The sequence below is a fragment of the Cyprinus carpio genome, chromosome B19 (assembly GCF_018340385.1).
Source record: "Cyprinus carpio isolate SPL01 chromosome B19, ASM1834038v1, whole genome shotgun sequence".
Taxonomy (NCBI): Eukaryota; Metazoa; Chordata; class Actinopteri; order Cypriniformes; family Cyprinidae; genus Cyprinus; species Cyprinus carpio.
Window position 1 is genome coordinate 24,018,586 of NC_056615.1, and position 20,346 is coordinate 24,038,931.

Genomic DNA, 20,346 nt, shown 5'->3' on the forward strand with positions numbered 1-20,346 from the left:
ACCAGAAACATTTTTAATTCCCTGCTCAAGGAACTGCTATTCACACAAGCTGATAGCAAAGATGTAATGGACAGAGAGACCTCTGCTGGAGAACTGAGAAAAGTCATTTTGTTCACTTTGGCATTCATTTGTGTTGTCCTGAACTTCTGTAGATTCAGTGGATTGAACAGCCTCTTGACGATCAGGCTATATGTTACCTTGCAACATGTTTTATATAAACATATATATTATAACTTCAATGCATTCTGTTAATTAAAGCGTAATAATTAAAATAGTTGTGAAACAGTGATGATATGGCATATGTTAGAGCAACTTGAATACCTTGAAATATCAGTTTTAAATCATACACAGATGAAAGTCTGTTCTGGTTGTATGTAAAGGTACTATAGACTGTTAAAAAAAATGGCAAAGCCACTTCCTTCCACTATCCACCTTATTTTACAAAGCGGAAGTAAACCATTTTCTGCACTATAAACCAGTGTTTTCACTTGGACATACATTTACATGAGAAGAACTGTCTAAAATGACGGAAACCATATTTGTAAAAAAAAAAAAACAAAGGCAGATTGCTTTAGGGCAGCAACAAAAACATAAGTACAGCTATTGACTATAATTACTACATTAATATATTTATGAAAATGAACTCCACTTACCTAAAAACACAAAACTTCATACATTGCATACAGAAGATATTTTGAAGAATGTCAGTAACCAAACAGTCAGTGGTAGCCATTGACTTCCATATTTTTTTTTCCATAATATGGAAGTCAATGGCTACCGTCAACTGTTTGATTACCAACATTCTTTGAAATAACTTCTTTTGTGCCAAACATAATAAAGAAACTCATACAGATTTGGAAGAACATGTGACATTATACTGATAAAAATCACAAAACATTTCAGTCTGTGCATTGTAAATAATGGTGCAGAATCCCTCTTATCTGCATGTCTTCCAACAACTCAAAACCATTTCAGCGTGTGGACTGAATTTCAGCTGCAGCCATAAATAAAACTACAGTCTAGTCCCTCAACAACACAGGCAAAACCAAACAAATAGAAAAAATTCCCCCGAAAATGGTAGTTAATGGTTAGTGTTGGGTTAAAATGTTATAAAAATTCTAATTTCAATAGTTTTTATACTTTTTAAAGAATTATTTGTACTTTGTTTTTTTACATTACACTTGGTTTTCCCGGGTTAAAAATAACTGGCCTACATAAAATTGTTTGTATATTTCTTGTTTTTCTATATTACCAAAACATTGGATTCAATCTTTCTGTCAACTTGTTTTCGTTCAATTAACACAATATTTTGACTGATCGTAGGCTTTACTGATCTGAGTCCATGCATCTCAGTGAGCACTGCAATAATTATAGATCTTTTTTTTTTAACTCAAAAACTGAGGTGCACAAGCCAAGATCAATTAGGCTTATGATTATTTGGTTCCAAAAAGAAATAAAAACCCTGTGCTAATTGACAAAAAAATTAAAAAATAAAAACATTAAAAAAAATCCATGATTTGTTGATAATATAGCATAAGAGATTTACAAGCAATTTTTAAAAGGCCAGTCATTTTTTATGGGGAGCAGCAAATTAGGATTTTCAGGGGCTATAAGGGCTAGATGTAGATGGAAATATAATGTGAATAGGTCTAAACTTTTGCCACTATATTGCTGCTTTTTATACTGAAAATTTGGTTTATTCTGTTTCATATTTAAGGTATTGTTATAATAGTGTTACCCACAAATGCTAAAATGTTTGTTTTCCTAAATTGGAATGGGTCTAATCTTGTGAAAATATTATGACTTGCCACAGATGGAGCTCATAATTAATTATATCCAGAAAAGGCTGTGGGATACATGCAACTGCAGAACTTTGATTATGTGCCATGTAATGGTTTCTGCTTATGTAATCATTGTTATTTGCTCTGCTGTTAAACAAAATAAGCTGCAAATATGCACATTTGTTATGATCTGTCATACCAAATGCCAGTGTGTATTTATTTTTTTTTAATTCATTGGTGCACAATGACACTAATGGTATCAGATGCCAGTCGATTTGAAAATCTTTTGCTCTAAAGCACTTTTGTGTATGTTGTGTAGGAAAAGTGAAGGAAAAGTCAAGTCACCTTTATTTATATAGTGCTTTTAACAATGCAGATTGTGTCAAAGCAGTTTTACAGTATTAAATAGGAAAATAGTGTGTCGATAATGCAAAAGGACAATAGTAAACACTCAATTTTCAGTTAAAGGTAGTTCATCATTGAATTCAGTGATGTCATCATCCAGCTCAGTTCAGTTTAAATAGTATCTGTGCAATCAAGTCAACGATATCGCTGCATGGAAAATAAGTGTCCCCAACTTAGCAAGCCAGAGGCGACAGCGGCAAGAAACAAAAACTCCATCGGTGACAGAATGGAGAAAAAACCTTGGGAGAAACCAGGCTCAGTCGGGGGGCCAGTTCTCCTCCATCCAGTTGAACCAGCAGGTTGATCCATGCTGCAGCAAAGTCAGATTGTGCAGAGGACTCATCTGGTTCCTGTGGTCTTGTCAAGATGGCTGTCTAGGAGACAAGGTCTTCACTGGGGATCTGTCTCTGGGGCTCATCTAGTTGTCCTGGTCTCCGCTGACATTCAGGGCTGTTGAGGTCATCTCTAAGTGCTGATCCACCATCTGGACTGGATACGTACTGGATCCGGGTGACTGCAGTCACCATCTGATCTGAATACAGACTAGATCTGGTGGCTACAGTGACCTCAGAATAAAAAAAAAACAAAAACAAAAAAAAAAACAGACTAATATTAGCGTAGATGCCATTCTTCTGATGATGTAACAATTACATCGTATGTTATTGAAAGTGTTCCCGGTTCTGGCTGACCTAATTAATGCAGCCTAACAATCCTTTAATGGATTTGAATATTAGAAATGTGTTAGTATGTTATGTGTAAGCCAGGTTAAAGACATGGTCTTTAATCTAGATTTAAACTGACAGAGTGTGACTCCTGAACAATGTTAGGTAGGTTATTCCAGAGTTTGGGCACTAAATAGAAAAAGGATCAGCCGCCCTCAGTTGATTTTGATATTCTAGTTATTATCAATTTGCCAGATTTTCGAGAACGCAGCACACATGGAGGACTATAATACGATAAGAGCTTGCTCAAGTACTGAGGTAATTAGCAAGTAATTAGCAAGATTTTAAAATCTATACAATTTTTAATAGGGAGCCAGTGCAGTGTTGACAGAACTGGGCTAATATGGTCATACTTCCTGGTTCTAGTAAGAACTCTAGCTGCTGCATTTTGAACTAGCTGGAGTTTGAAAACATCAACAAGTGCCCACCATACATGGAAACTCCTCCTATTGTGTTTAAAAAGTTGGTTTATAATTATCCAGAGTAAGCAGAGCTGGACAAAGAAGCTCAAATATATGTAAAAAATTAAGTACTTATATAATTCCCATTGCCATAACTTGTGTTTTTTTTTTTTTGCTAAAAAATAAAAATATTGTTAAGATTATTTAATAAGTTGATGTGTCCAAACTTTGACTCGTCTTGTCACACTTAGTGAATATTTTATCATAGGTTTATTATTGAAAGTGAATTTCCTTATAGACATCAAAGGGACAGAAAAATGTACGCACAATAAAATACGACAATGTATGCAACCAGGACAATAAATTAAACTGCATATTCAACGTACATAACAAACAAAATGGTTTTGGCCACTAAATATTGTAATTAAAAAAATATATCAATCTATAACCTTTAAAACATGTGACACTTGAAACTGAATGTAAGCCGGTGTGTGCTGTTGTGTTCATGTACTATGGCAAAACAACAGCTATAGCAAAAATATTGTTTAGGTCTAAATTCACAGAGGTACTTTAAGATGTTACTAAGCAAACAGTTGACGGTACCCATTGACTTCCACATGGAAAAAATACTAGAATGGAAGTCAGCGGCTACCATCAACTGTTGCATTACTGCCATTCTTCAAAATCTTCTTTTATTTTCTTTAATTCATATAGGTTTCAAACAACATGAGAGTAAATGATGACAATATTTTCATTGTTGGGTGAACTCTCTCTTTAACTTTTGGCTAAAACCTTTTAATTACTGAAAATAAATGCATGTAGCCCTACAGTATTTCGATGTAATTCCATAGAAACTACCATGGTACTTTTTGGTGGGTGACATTTCCAGTGAATGGACAAGAAGTTGCAGACACTGCCTATTGTCTACCCAAATACTGGAAACACTTAACGCAAACATCTGCTTTGTGATTTTTGTGAAAAATTAGGTCCACGGTGCAACGGACAATGTTTACTTCCAACGCAAACACACGGAGAATGAGCGCAGAGTGACGCGGTGAAGCACGTCCGCAGCTCTCCATCCCCATTCAGCCCGCAGCAGGAAGTGCGCTGAATACACCGAGAAAAAGACGGTGGAGCCGCCCGCTGAAGAAAAAAAAAAAAAAAAAAAAGAGTTAAAAAATAACTATGGCGAGCGACTGAACATGCAGTTTATCCTCTGCGCAATCAAACAGAGCATAAAACCCCATCCCTGATCATTGTGCACGTCTGTAAGTCGGGTAAGTGGTTGCAGCTTGAAGGTGTTTGTTTAATTGCACACAATGGCCACATTCATTGAATCAGAGCTCGCGAGCCTCCGGATCTTTGTGTCGCTAATGCAGCTAGCCGACTAGCACTGACCTTACTGCTAAGCAGAAACCATTTCACACTATATTCCGGCCGTGTATCGATTCAGACAAATTTCTTTGATTATTATTTATCCACACGACTATTTTACGACATCAAAATGGTGTATTTTGTTTGCAAGACGGTTTTTTTTGCGCTCTCGTTTTCCGCGCTAGTATCGTGAGGGGAGGCTAGCGCGCTAGCTGCGGGGGGGTTTGTCGCTGTCAGACCGACACATTAAAATAATCGATGCGATCGCGTACGATCCCCGGATTTTTTACCCCCTCGCGTATTCGAACCCTCACACGAGGTGCGCGAATATTCCGTCTAAAGCGTTTGGCGCTTCGAAAAGCGTCGTTTTTCCTCCCCTTACTCGGATCTGGCTGCTATAGCCCACCAGCTAATATTTGCACACAGCGACTCGCGCATCCTGTGAAAAACATGCGGGTCGGGATGTACATTTTGGTATCCCTCACAACGACGTACACTCGTATTTGACTAGAGAAATTATCATATATCAAGCTCAACTGGATGCACTACATTTTTGTCTGGGTTCGGGACTTTTGGCGTCTAATTTGGTGAGTCTGGGGAGGGAAAATGACACGGAATGTCGGGTATCTGCATCTGCTTTTGTCTGGATAAAAAACGGGTGTGTGGGAGCGTCAGGCCAAGGTCATAGCGAGGCGTTAATCGCTTACATTTGATATAAAAACAGGTTTTGTTCCAATTGATGAAAATTATTGTTATTATTAGGGGTCCACAGACGTGTTGGGCTCACCCGTTTGTTTCTTTGTGAGCTGCGCCATTGGGAAACAACAAAATATAATGCATAACATATTTAAACTGTAACAATGTTTTGGGAGGCTCAGTTTATATATTTAGATTAAGGGGGAAAATAATAGCCAAGTTGCTAGAAATAATTGTGTTTTTATGAGCCCATGTGTTTTATCACAATTTACTAGTTTTTAAGAGATCTAAATGTCTATTGGGTTTCTGTGGTTATTAGGAGACTTTAAAATTGTGTTTAGAAATATAAAGGGTTATATATATATATATATATATATATATATATATATATATATATATATATATATATATATATATATATATATATATATATATATATACTTTTTTTTTCTCTCTCTCTTTTGGGAAAATAATACAATGCAATAATACCATCAACATGTTCCAGCTTGATAAAATGCTGTAATAATGATTTGAGAGCTATTTTTTATATTTAGATTAAAGGGAAAATAAAATCCAGGCTATGATTAAACACTGGTGTTTTAATATGCTTAGGTGTTTTACCTTTCATGCAGCCTCCATGTTTTAGTCTTTAAATTTAGTTTCCATAAGAGAACGTATTTTAGCACAGGTCCAAAAAAATCATGGGAATTTCTAAAGTAAAACAATTTTCTAAGTTGCTTTCTGCTCATTTGGGTATTTCTTTCATGTCGAGTAAAATTTCTTGCATGTCATTGTGATGTTTGATTTGCAAAGCTTTTGTTTTTCTTTTTAACTTTTTTGACACAAACTTGTCTGAATGATTAATTTTTATATTTTATAATCCTTATCACAAATGACTGGAAATATTATAGAAAAGTCTTGGTCAAAATTTATAGAGTTTATCAAGTTTATCACTGGTCATGCATTGTAAAGCATGACTTAGATTTAAACACAATATTTCACTAACAAAAAACAACATACATTACCATGTTTTGTGATGTTATATGATAATTTAGTTGTTACACATCCACGTACATGTATCGGATAAGTACCATGATATTACCAACTGATACCATCACTATACCATGATTTTTTTTTAATCATGTTCTAGTACTGCTTGTACCAACCTTCAAATGAGCAAACATGGTATAAATAGTCTATTTGTATATTATTGCATTCATTTTATTCTGTAAATCTTGACCCGTCTGGCATTTTGCAGTATGAATCTTGACAGCGTTGATGAGCTAATGCATCCAGATGGTCTTGAGTCAGAGACCACTGGTCAGGTTATATACCCTAAGGGTATGCAATCTTAACTCGGCTCACAGATGCTGTGAGAATTTATTCCACATACAGCAGACTGTGCTATGCACGAGTGATGATCACATCATAAACACTTCACATAATCTGTATTGCAACTTGTAGCACAAAATGTACTTGCTAATGTAAGAAACAGTGAAACTACAGTATCTTTGTAAATTTTGAAACTTTAGGCTGTGGAACTTATATAAGCTTTTAAGCATTATTTTGTCATAGTATATTTCATTTTTCAATTACTTGATATATTAAATAATTACAGTAATTTATGCCTTGGTACCAGACTAACCTGATTATCATGAATAGATGTAATTACCGTTATAATTATTAGCTTGAATGTGATTATATGAAATATTAGTTTAAAATTACATGAGATACCTATGTAAGATGCATACAGGGATATAACATTTTGTAAAGCAACCTGGTGACCTACAAATACAGGCTGATTCAGAACTACAATGAAATTATACTTATGTGACCCATGCAGAGTAATTTGATGAATTATAAAGTATTTTTCTTCAAACCTTGTTGCAGCTCTAAACGAGGTCTTATTGGCCTCTCGTTTACTGCCAAATCACTTCACATTGAAAGGTTTTGATATCAGTCACACATTGTCTGAACATTGGGTTATTGTTGAGGTGGCTCTTTTGAAGTTATTGTACTGACAGCGAAAAAATGCCAAACAACAGGCTTGAGAGAGGCAGGAAAATAATCCAGCTGAGCTTTCTAGTGTTTCAGTTTTCTGATGGCCATTGTGTGGTAAAAGAGCACTGTTTCTTTCATTCAAGTTGTGTGGTAAGATGAAATGTTCCCCAGTGGGGACTAATTGAAGTGAATTTGTGGTCATGCATTTGATTTAGTTCTCTTAAAGTAAACTCCACTTAAATAATACTGTGCTTTACATATTATCATGAGTAGAAAATTTGTGGCACTTATTTTGTACTGTCGCCAAACACACTGAACCTTTGTATTGTGCTCCCAGCTACAAAGATTTGGATCAGGCTGGTTCTTTATTTATATTGGAGCCAAAGTAACCAGGTTTCACTTGCTTTAGCGATGCCCATGGTAGTAGTTCACTGACAAGCTACGCAATATTCTGTTCATAATTGAGATAAATCGCATTCGATTATGAACACGATATTGCGTAGCTTGTCAGTGAACTACGGCTCTGTGTATTAACTGCCGCTCCCGTTTGAAAACAGGTGACAGACATTTACCGCTAATCACGGAACCGGCTTTACTGATGAGACACGCATGACAAATGCATGCGATTAATTGTGCAGCCCTAGTTCATTGGTCCCTACTCCCTGAGCAGGGGATATCTGTTTAAGTTTACTTCACTTCATGGATTTGCGCTGCGCAACGTCTTCACACAGGGACAAGTGTGACATCATATACCTCTGTAAATAAATACAATGTAAATTCACGTCTCACACACTTAAATGCACTTTGAATTGAACATATATGTTCATTTTGAACTGGAATCATGGTGGAATATCCTGTGATCTCCACTTCGCAGGTCACTTACGTTCGAATAGAACAAACATCTGAAGCCATAAGAGAAACATACAAAATTTGCAGAGCAGGGGGGCGCGAGGACTGGAATTGAGAACCGCTGCTCAAAACTCGCGTTTGAATCATCAGTGGCAAATCCTTTCCATATGTAAATGTACTTACAGACTGTGAGTCAGAACAGCCGGCATTGTAGTCTTCTCTCCCAGGATCAGGAAACAGTCCTCCATAAAATGTGCTGCACACATCTGAATAGTTGGGTTGAACTGTTCTGGAACAGTGTTGTAAATGCAACTTAACCACTGATTTCTAGTTTTGTCCTCTTTTGGAAGGCCAAAGAAAGTAGATTTGCTTTCACAATGAAACAGTGTCTCCACAACATGGTGCTGGCTGCAACAACAAGAAACAAAGGTCATGCCTTCTTTCTTAGTGTGAACATTTGGGCGGTGTTATGCAAATCTTCCCACATCGTGATGTAGACGTGGGGGGGTGTTTAAACGAGCCGTTTTAGGAGGGTGTGGACGAGTCTTAACTTTTATAAAGAATATCTCTTTGGGTTTGAGACTTTAGTCTTTGTAACTTTACAGATCTTCTTTATGCACCAAGAGTTGTAACACTCCAAAGAGAAAGGAAAAATTGAGATCGCATCATATGACCCCTTTAAATGAAAAAGATTCCCTCATAAATCAACTGCCATGCCATATAATTCATCAAAGAGTATATTGTAGTTATTAATCTGAGCATGAATGTGGTATTGGAGTTTCTTATTTTGGCAGACTAGCTAAAGAGTTGCCGGGGGATGACAAGGCAATGTAAACTTGGTTGTTTGTAGGAGTTTGTATACCATACCGCTGTATTTAGTTGTATCAGGGTGCAGATAGCAACCTACACCATTTGCATTCGCATTCATAGTCATTGTGTTTTAAGTTAATTCTGCTAAGTTTTGTTGCATTGTATAGGCCTAAGTAGTCTTATATCAACAGCTCATTTTGACAGTACTTGACTTCTGGTTGTTTGTTGTTGCAAATTGCTCACTTCAGCTGTCAAAATAGCTCCAATGATATTCAATCTACATTGATATTCTTTGTCATATGTAGGAACAGCTCAATGATTAGACAGCCATTAGTGAGTATCTGTTAGTCAATTTTGACCCATACTGCTTGTTTACGAAAGTGCTTTGGCACATTGATGTTTTTAGTCTTGCATAAAATACTTGCATGATCAACATTTCTACTGGGTTGAAGAAGGAAGAGATGAACATTCCAAAATGTAGGAAAATTTATTTTGCTCCAGTTCAGTTCCTCCAGATAGGATTTTCTAGTGTTTTTTTAGATGACTGTATGTTTTTAGTGACTGCATTTCTCCAAGGTCCCAAGGCTGCTATAGCCCCAAATCACCATGCAGTTGCTCGATATATTTAGAGTACATTCTGCAAAAAGTTGTCTTGATCATCTAGGTGGTCACTATATATTTTCATATATATATTATATTATATATATTATCATTTTATGCCTTGCTCATATGTATTGCATATGATCTCTAATTGACTTACTCTTGGTAAAGCGTTTCTTATGCTGTTTTTTTTTTTTGTGCCTGTGTTTTTTGAGACAGCAGTTATCAGCTGTGCTGTGTACAGTTGACGTCAACATGCAGGTACACAAAGCTGGCTCATTTTCAGCTGCTTTGAACCTGTGCGTCAGTCATATGACTTAAATGTGAGATCAAATGTGTCGAAGTTAACATCACGTAATGTGGCCACATGTATATCACAGTGAATGGTTTTTGTCAAAGCTTCTTGATTGCTTTTAGTGAACAGTTTTAAGAACCTATTATGCTTGCTACACATTTAGTGTGAGGAAGTTTCAAACTAGCATTCAGATGTATAAACTGTTTCTGTCACTTATATATACAGGTCCTTCTCAAAAAATTAGCATATTGTGAAAAAGTTCATTATTTTCCATAATGTAATGATAAAAATTAAACTTTTATATATTTTAGATTCATTGCACACCAACTGAAATATTTCAGGTCTTTTATTGTTTTAATACTGATGATTTTGGCATACAGCTCATGAAAACCCAAAATTCCTATCTCAAAAAATTAGCATATTTCATCCGACCAATAAAAGAAAAGTGTTTTTAAAAAAAGTCAACCTTCAAATAATTATGTTCAGTTATGCACTCAATACTTGGTCGGGAATCCTTTTGCAGAAATGACTGCTTCAATGCGGCGTGGCATGGAGGCAATCAGCCTGTGGCACTGCTGAGGTGTTATGGAGGCCCAGGATGCTTCGATAGCGGCCTTAAGCTCATCCAGAGTGTTGGGTCTTGCGTCTCTCAACTTTCTCTTCACAATATCCCACAGATTCTCTATGGGGTTCAGGTCAGGAGAGTTGGCAGGCCAATTGAGCACAGTAATACCATGGTCAGTAAACCATTTACCAGTGGTTTTGGCACTGTGAGCAGGTGCCAGGTCGTGCTGAAAAACGAAATCTTCATCTCCATAAAGCTTTTCAGCAGATGGAAGCATGAAGTGCTCCAAAATCTCCTGATAGCTAGCTGCATTGACCCTGCCCTTGATAAAACACAGTGGACCAACACCAGCAGCTGACATGGCACCCCAGACCATCACTGACTGTGGGTACTTGACACTGGACTTCAGGCATTTTGACATTTCCTTCTCCCCAGTCTTCCTCCAGACTCTGGCACCTTGATTTCCGAATGACATGCAAAATTTGCTTTCATCCGAAAAAAGTACTTTGGACCACTGAGCAACAGTCCAGTGCTGCTTCTCTGTAGCCCAGGTCAGGCACTTCTGCCGCTGTTTCTGGTTCAAAAGCACACGCCTGTGCACGGTGGCTCTGGATGTTTCTACTCCAGACTCAGTCCACTGCTTCCGCAGGTCCCCCAAGGTCTGGAATCGGTCCTTCTCCACAATCTTCCTCAGGGTCCGGTCACCTCTTCTCGTTGTGCAGCGTTTTTTTTGCCACACTTTTTCCTTCCCACAGACTTCCCACTGAGGTGCCTTGATACAGCACTCTGGGAACAGCCTTTTCGTTCAGAAATTTCTTTCTGTGTCTTACCCTCTCGCTTGAGGTCGGCAGTCTTACCCATGATTGCGGTTTTGAGTAATGAAGCAGGCTGGGAGTTTTTAAAAGCCTCAGGAATCTTTTGCTGGTGTTTAGAGTTAATTAGTTGATTCAGATGATTAGGTTAATAGCTCGTTTAGAGAACCTTTTCATGGTATGCTAATTTTTTGAGATAGGAATTTTGGGTTTTCATGAGCTGCATGCCAAAATCATCAGTATTAAAACAATAAAAGACCTGAAATATTTCAGTTGGTGTGCAATGAAGCTAAAATATATGAAAGTTTAATTTTTATCATTACATTATGGAAAATAATGAACTTTTTCACAATATGCTAATTTTTTGAGAAGGACCTGTATATATATATATATATATCTATCTATCAAAATGATGAATATAGACACATGAAGTTAAATTAATTTAGTTTCTTTTTGTACTTTCTCAGCCTTCCTCTGATGCCCCACAACTGTCCAGACCCTCTCTGAACTCCTGTGATCGAGTGGAATTGAAAGGCTGATTGGAGAGAATATCTGTCACCCAGGTAAAATGGCTGATACTACAGAAGCAGAGAGCTGAACATCACACATTGCCCCCTTTTCTTCTTTGTTCGAGGATCATTTTATGTGGACATTTCCCCCTTCCATTTCAATTTTCTCATCATGGCTATGCATGATACAAATAGCCCAAAGGATCACACTAAAAAACAATACCACATCATTTGCCCAAGTACACCTAGCCTACTGGAGCACATGAAAGCACACTATCATCAAGAAGATAATGGCAGATTTGAATGTGAGCAGTGTGGACGCATTTTTAAGCATGCCAGTAGCTTGGCTTCTCACAAAAAAACTCATGAGATGGGCTCCTTCCAGTGCCCGGTATGCACCAGAACGTTGCCCAATGCAGTGGCGCTCAAAAACCACCTCCGCATCCACACCCTGTCTCCTAGTGCCCAAGCTGAAGAGGAGAACGATGACAATGTTGATGAAGAAAGGGATTATAATTTAGCACAAGATCTGTCTGATGCAGCTTTCAGGAGTCACATTAACAACAGTGGAATGATGCCTGGCCATGACCACGACAAACAAAAATCTCCAGGATCTGACGATGCCTGGGACAGACCATTCAAATGTGACCAATGTGACAGGTCATATCGTCATCATGGCAGCTTGGTAAACCATAAGAAGTCTCATCAAGAGGGCACGTATAAGTGCAATGTCTGTTACAAACAGTTCAATAATCTTGCGGCTCTCAGTGCTCACGAACGCACTCATTCAAAATTTAAGCCCCCTGGAATGTCCATGGGAGCCCTTGTGTCTGAAGCACAATCTGACTCTCGTCCCCTTGGCCCCCAGAGTGATGACATGGCACCCAGCTTTTGTCATCTTTGTCAAGTTGCTTTGCCTAATAAGAATGACTTTCAGGAGCACCTTTTGTTACATAATGCTGCATCATCGTCATTGGGGCTAACACGTAGTTTCCCAGGGATAGTGCCTCATAATCTTAGTTCTGTTCGCTCCCCAGCGGTGAATCCTTATACACCTGCTCTAGGTGACCCACTTCCAATGCCTCCATTACCCGACAAGCGTTATGACCCAATGCTAGGCCCTCCTGTTAATAATCCCCTATATACCTGTGCATATTGTGGAGCGGGACATCCTGACTTGGAGAGTCTCAAAATTCATTATCTTACCCATGACCCTCACACCACAACACATGCTCAAGGTGGCCCTGCTATTTTAAATTCTGATGGACTGGCTTCAAACTCTCAACCATCAATATCATCATCCAATGGTGGGACAAGGTCACAGGAGCAGTCTGCAGCCATTGATGATGCTGAACGCCGATTTAAGTGCCAAGATTGCGGGAAAAGCTATCGACATGCTGGGAGTCTAGTTAATCATAAACGCTCCCATCAAACTGGTCATTATCAGTGCACTGTTTGCTGTAAGCAGTATCCACACTTAGCAGCACTTCATAGCCACCTCCGTAGTCACAAAGCCCGGACAAATTCACAGTCGATGGGTACAGAGGGAGATTGGCTTTCCTCTGAGCCACTGACAGGGCTAGACTCTCAACAAGGCTTTGTACATTCTCAGAATCAGGAGAGTGATGCAACAACGCCAATTTCACTGCCTGGTAATCTTGGTGATGCAGCACACTTTGTCCCAGATGGTTCCCATAACAGTGGCCTGGATTCACTGGAATTCCATGACCGATTCAATGACTCTCTTGCCCAAAGCAATTCTGGTCACTCACCTCTTCCACAAAACCATCGTCAAGCAGACAGTGTCAACCAAGGCGGTATGACCAATGGTTACATTGGTAACATAAGCTTCCATAGTCCTGGTGGTGCCTCCCTGCCAGCAGGCAGTGCCAACCTCAAAGAAAGTGCTCGCCAGAGACGTAGTCATGACCCGATGCAGTTTGGAGGTGCTCAAGTCAACTCCCAGGGCAACAGTAAAAGAATGGATAACAAAGACGATGATGATGATGGAGAGGTTTATCAGTGCACAATCTGTGGAAACCATTACGCCAGCCTGAGGGCACTTCGTAGCCACTTACGAAGCCATGGGGTTAACCATGGGGCAGGACCCTCCTCTGCCCTCTCTCCAGTAGGTGAGCAAGAGTGGAGGCGGCGTCAAGAAGGTAGTACAACCAGTCTTTTGATCTGTAGCACATGTGGCCAGAGCTTCAGCAGAAAGCAGGACTTGCTAAACCACGAGCTAGTCCACGGACATCCCCGGCCAGATGGATCTACACAGGGCTTGGGTGGCACTAGCTCTAATTCTAATGGCAAAATGGATGGAAGGAACCACATTTGCGTTGACTGTGGCATGTTCTTTGCAGATCGCCATCAGCTGATCACTCATCTGTGTCCAGGCAAGGCGAGAGTGGGGGCATTGAACAAGGGTATGAATGGAGCTAAAGGGATGACGGACACCCCAGTCACCACTGCCAAAAAGGGCCCTGTAGACCCTCGGCAGTTGCCAGACTCTGATGATCGGCCCCACAGGTGCGACCAGTGTGGAAGGAGTTACAGACACCCCTGCTCCCTGCTCAACCATAAGAAATCTCACAAGACTGGGGTGTTCCGCTGCCTTGTCTGCCAAAAACGCTACTACAACCTACTGGCTCTCAAGAACCACCAGAGGACTCATTTTGACTTAAAGAGGTTAGCCAGCATTGCATGTGCCCTATTATACCTTAACTGTTTAGTTCTCTTTGCATACTTTGAATGCTTATGTATTATCATGAGTTCCCCACTCATGTGATTACCCAGGTCATCACTGAATTAATAGATTTTAATGAAAATGTGAGTGTCAATGCAGTGTGCACTGGTGATTTTTTTCCCATTAGAGAAGACGAGGGCAACAAACATACTGATATACACACATACACGCAGTTGAGTCTGAATTTCATAACGTCTGTACCCCATTTAAGCATTGCGTAGTCATCTTTGTATTTGTAAGGGGACCTTCCCTTTTTCTGTTTCTTCCTTTTTTAAAAGAGCATTTTAACACTGCTTTCTTATCTGCTTGTTTTTGTGTGTTTTGTCTCTTCACAGACACAAGTGTGAGGAGTGTGGGAAAGCCTTCAAGATTCAGAAGCAGTTGATAAATCATCTACGGCTACACGAAGAGCACAGAGCAAAGACTGGAGATCGAGACCAACGGGTTCAAACCATGTCTCATCCCAATGGTGCCCGCTATGAGGGAGGCCCATCGCAGCTCCAAGCTATGAGGATGGGTGACCCCAAAATTCAGAATACTCCTGTGAACACCAATTATGGTCAACCTCAAGGTTTCAAGAAACCATATGCGGGGGCTAGGGCCCAGCAAGTTGATGACGGCAGCGGTCGCCGCCCCTTTGCTTGTGATCAGTGTGGACGTACTTACCGTCATGCTGGCAGTCTGGCCAATCATAAGAACCTACACAAGATTGGTGAATACCACTGCAACGTGTGCAACTCCACTTATCCAAATCGACTGGCAATGAAGAACCACCTCCGAATGCATTTTGCTCTTAAGAAATATACCTGCACTGACTGTGGTAGGGGCTTCAGGAACCAGAGGCAGCTTGAAACACATACCAGCAACCAGCTCTGCAAAGATATTCCTGGTCCTCTTCCTGGTCCCAGCATGCAGACGGCTCCTCCTCCAACTGAATATGAATGCGATGGATGCTCTCAAGTCTTTACTACAACCACAGATCTGGCCTCGCATAATTGCAGTGCCCAGCTTCCTTCTTCCTCTGCCTCCCTCAACAGCTCTAATATGAGCATGGAGACAGGTGACCTGGGGTCTCCAGAGCGTGAAGAACGCCCTTTTACCTGTGATCTTTGTGGCTGTTCTTACAAGCATGCTAGCAGTCTGCTGAACCACAAAAATACACACAAAATTGGCAACTTCAGCTGCTCATTTTGTGACAAGCCGTACACCAACTACATGGCCCTGCGCAATCACATGCGTATCCACACGCAGAAGAAGCGGCATATCTGCTCAACCTGTGGCAAGGCTTTCCGGCTGGCCCGCTTCCTTCGGAATCACCAGAGAGTCCACGAGGAGGGCCACACCCGTTTCGGCTGCCCCACCTGCGGGAAGAGCTTCCAGGGTCGTTCTGGGCTGGCTAGGCACCGCTGCGGGGACAACCAGGTAGGCAAGGAGGGCGTGAGGAAGGCCACTTCAAGCACAAGAGAGGGAGAGGAATACCGGTTCACGTGAGTTTGCGTCTGTTGTTCGTGATTTTTGAAGTGAACTAGTAAAGATCACAGGTTTCTACATGTCTATTACAGGTATATGATCTCCAATCCGGCTTCCTTGGGACCATACGCGTGCCGGAATTCGGATTTTTCTGAAGTTTGGACAGTATGATTAGTGGAGACCAGATAAGTTACCCCCCCTTTGCTTTCAGTTAGCAATATGCACTAGATTGTAAGGATGTCTTGATATAATGGGTGAATTTTGATGTACTTACTAGGTAGACGTATGTGTATTGTACCAAATCATTGATTCCCTCCTTATTTATTGATCTGATTAATAATATACTAGAATGTATGGTGTAGTTTACTGTAGTTTCCATTTAAGCATTCAGTTGCCATAAGTACTCATACTGACCATCTTACATCAGCTGTCGTGCTTCCAGTAATAAATACTGATCTGGACCCAACAGCATTTAGCATGGGACTTAGACCCATTTATTAAATGGATGTTTACTAAATATAAATATAGCTTTTGTTGCTTTTAAGGAAAAGCTTAAAACTTTGCTCCATTTGCTGTCAAGACAATATAAATATCAAGCAGAAAACAGTTTTTACTAACACTAACACACTACTTCCATATTATCATATTACATGAGAACAAACATTCATAAATTCACAGAAAGAAAAAACAAAAACGTGCTGCCTCACCACATGTGCTTAGTGCTTGGAAAACATGTTTTATTCAGACCAGATTTTAGGTAAAATCCCAAAACCTTATTTGCGCTACAATTACGTTATTTTAAAAAAGGCTTCCTGTGTGTACCGTGTGTTTCTTTACACGGTAACATTTTCCATTTATACCGGTTGAATCTTTTAGTACAAGTACTATGAGTTTGAAAACAAACAGTGATCATGATTAGGTTTGTCCTATAGACTGTTACAAATTTATACATCTACAGTTCATATATTACCACCATAAATTATATAGAATATTATTCCACTGCCTTCGTTTTAACACCAAACACAGTTGGTTGGATACTTCAAAATATAATTCATATTCAATTTATTCACTGCCTTAATAGGCAATGTTATTCAAGTTATCCTCTCCAAGCTGGGCCAGTTTTTTTGAGTTTTGGCAGCTGGATTCAAGATCATATACCTGTATTTGTGTATCCATCAATGCAGTTATCATAGAAGTCAGCTACATGTTGTCAGGTTACTTTCAGACTAATCTATCTTACTAACTATTGAGGGGTTAAAAGTACAGTGAGCAGGGGAGATTTACTTTTCCTCTCCTTTGTCTTCACAGATGTGACCAGTGTGGCCGATCTTACCGGCATGCCAGCTCACTCCTTAATCACAAAAACACCCACACTGTTGGCATCTACCATTGCGCTGTGTGCCTCAAGACCTATTCCAACCTGCTCGCACTCAAGAACCACCGTCGCATCCATTCTGAAACTCGACGGCACCGCTGTCCGGAATGCGGCAAGGCTTTCCGCGTCTCCTCCCAACTACAAAACCACCGCCGTGTGCACCAAAAAGAGCGGGAGTTTGCCTGCACTCTGTGCCAGCGGAGCTTCCCTACCCAGGCTAGCTTCCGACTCCACTTGGAAATTCAACATGGCCGCGCCCCAAAAACATCGCAACAGCCTGGGGTTTCGTCCAGTGGCTCAGATGTGGGTTGGGGCTCTGGGCTTGACCTTACGCTGATGCAGGCACAGGGACTGGATCCTAATGGGCTCCCAAAGCTTAACCCATCACACCATGGCCCCAGTGGGAGCAGCACATCTGGGCATCAACAACAACAGCAGCAACAGCAGAGCCGCAGTGAGGCCAGGTCTAAGTCGCATGTCTGTGATCAGTGCGGCCGTGGTTACCGTCATGCCAGCTCGCTTCTGAATCACAAGAACAGCCACAAGATGGGCACCTATTTCTGCAACACCTGTCAGAAGGAATTCTCCAACCTGATGGCCCTTAAAAACCACAGACGCATCCACACTGAACCCAAGCGTTACCAGTGCCCGGACTGCGGTAAGGCTTTCCGGGTCTCCACCCAGCTCATCTGCCACCGCCGCATCCACACCAAGGAGAAGCCTTTCTCTTGTCAGCAGTGTGATAAGCGCTTCTCCAGCAAATCTAACTTAAGACACCATCAGAAGGTCCACTGGAACAGCTCGGCACCTTCTTCTAGGCTTAACATGGGCACCAACTTCTTGGGTATGCCATCTGGGCCCTTTTTATAGTGGTGAGAATTGGGGAAGCAGAACTTGAGGTTTGTTTCGGAGATTCATGCCAAGGATTTTGGAGGTGCCAAAACCCCCATTCCTTTTATTCTCAGTCATCTCTAGTTCTTGAGGTGTGGCTGTGAGGCTTTTGTTGAACGGGTTGTTGTTTAGGTTAAGAGAACTGCCCCTGCATGTACCCTGAAACATTGGATTAAACAATGGATTTGTTACGTCGCGTAATGACTGTTAGTTTTAGGTCATAGTGACATTGTCCCCACCCTTTCTCTTATCCTAAACACCACAGGTGACCTTACTTGCATTTTCATAGTTCCCTTTTGGGGGCACGGGACATTGAGGGCCACTGCCTTCATTTCTGATACCAGCCTTTTGAAGAAGTGCAAACTAGCTGGCGGCTTATTTTAATTCTTGAAAACGGATTGCTTTCGGATGAGACATTTCCATATATATTGTGTGTTAAATAGCACTTTTCCCACCATGGTACTGTTAGATCAGTATTGTTTTTGTGATGTCACAATGGGCAGGTTAAATTATAGTGACTTTAGGTTCAAAATGGACATGTATCCCCATGGTCAGGGTAACTACCACAAGAAACACACATTAGTAAACCATACATTTCATCCCATGCCCAGCTTTGATTGAGAGTCTCAAAAGCATTCAAAATTTTCAATCCTAGACAATACAAAGAAAAAGCGTTGATTGTCCGATGAATTCCGAGATGTGTCGAGCAACTTGTGTTTAAGAAGTAGAAGTAACTATGTTTAACAGTGTATAGAGCGTATTTGAAACGTCTTCAGTTATTGGAGGCAACACATTTGTGTTGTGTAGGACTGTCAGAAGTTTTTTTTTTGTACTCCTCCCCCTTTCTGTTGATGTTCTAACTTTTCTAACTTGTGCTGTCCTTGCAGCATGAAGATGAGCTTTAAACCTCATTATTCAGCAGGTGACAGCACTGCGCTTAATGGGTTCATTTCTTTGTGGCATTATTCATTTGTTCCCCCTTTGATTTTATGATGTCGCTCAGAACCCATATTTTAAAACTGCAACTAACTTGCTAGTGTATAGAAACGATAGGTTGTGCTATGAAAAAAAAAAATGGGAGAAAAGTGAATGGGAGAAAAATGTATATTGATAGGCTTGGTTTTACCTTGTATTGTATTGTACCTCTGACTGTATTATTTACAGGAAAACTTTTATAAAAGATCACCGTAGTATGCATTTTATTTATATTAACATTTGTAACTGAAAACGCTAGTTTTAGAGCTCCCAGTTTTAGGATTTCTTGTTTCGACCCCTCCATTCTCCAGAGGCTATCGGACACGGAGTCAGGAATGGCAGGACTCCTAAAGAACACTTGTTATAGTGACAGTAATCTCCTCTTTCGTTGCCATTATTTGTTATGCTTTTAAACGAACATTTCTGTCCCTTGTGCAATAAACAGGGAACTGTAATAATGTGTGTTTTGATTGCAGTACAACGAGTGTAAACATATCACTGTATTATTATATTGCCTTTCTCACGTGATGTTGTGACTGTCTCCCCCATGCTCATGTCAAGATTGGATGTGCCTGTTTCACTCTTTAGGCTCACACGTTAAGGAATTATTTTGTGATCATTACAATCAGCAAGGCAATCTTATTTTAACTCCTCAGTTACATCATATTAACCCATGTATTTATTTGTTTTGGCTTTCTTTTTTTTTTATTTAATTGTATTTTACTATTTTAAGCTTGTTTTCAACCTATATTACCTGGGAGCACTGGTGCTAAGTCAATGTATTTTGAATGAAAATGAAGTTGTATGTGCTATGATCAAAGCACGGGAAGATTATATATTTATGTACCTATACCCTTGCAAATTTTACACAATTGGATTGTTAAAAAAAGCTAATTTCTTCCCAGGTGCACAGTTGCTACTTTGGCAAGGATTGATTCCAAATATAAATGATAAAAGTTTTATTATTTTTTTCTTCCTTGTTTATATATAAATAAGCTATATATATATATATATATATAAACATACATATATATTGTTTATATATGTGCACACACACATATGTATGTGA

The 20,346-nt window shown here is 39.9% G+C and overlaps 1 protein-coding gene across 2 annotated transcripts; it reads left to right on the plus strand.

Annotated features, from left to right (window-relative positions):
• The first annotated feature begins 4,263 nt into the window (after positions 1 to 4,263).
• Positions 4,264 to 19,732, plus strand: LOC109111976 (zinc finger protein 646-like). Of its 2 annotated transcripts, none has more exons than XM_042745623.1 (4): positions 4,264 to 4,586; positions 11,779 to 14,508; positions 14,902 to 16,053; positions 17,345 to 19,732. In XM_042745623.1, exons 2-4 carry the CDS (start codon positions 11,993 to 11,995, stop codon positions 18,279 to 18,281), a joined length of 4,605 nt encoding a protein of 1,534 aa, XP_042601557.1. In that variant the 5' UTR covers positions 4,264 to 4,586; positions 11,779 to 11,992; the 3' UTR covers positions 18,282 to 19,732. The 2 variants fall into 2 exon arrangements, with proteins under 2 accessions (XP_042601557.1, XP_042601558.1); XM_042745624.1 differs by lacking the exon at positions 4,264 to 4,586 and adding an exon at positions 4,593 to 5,270.
• Positions 19,733 to 20,346: the final 614 nt, after the last annotated feature.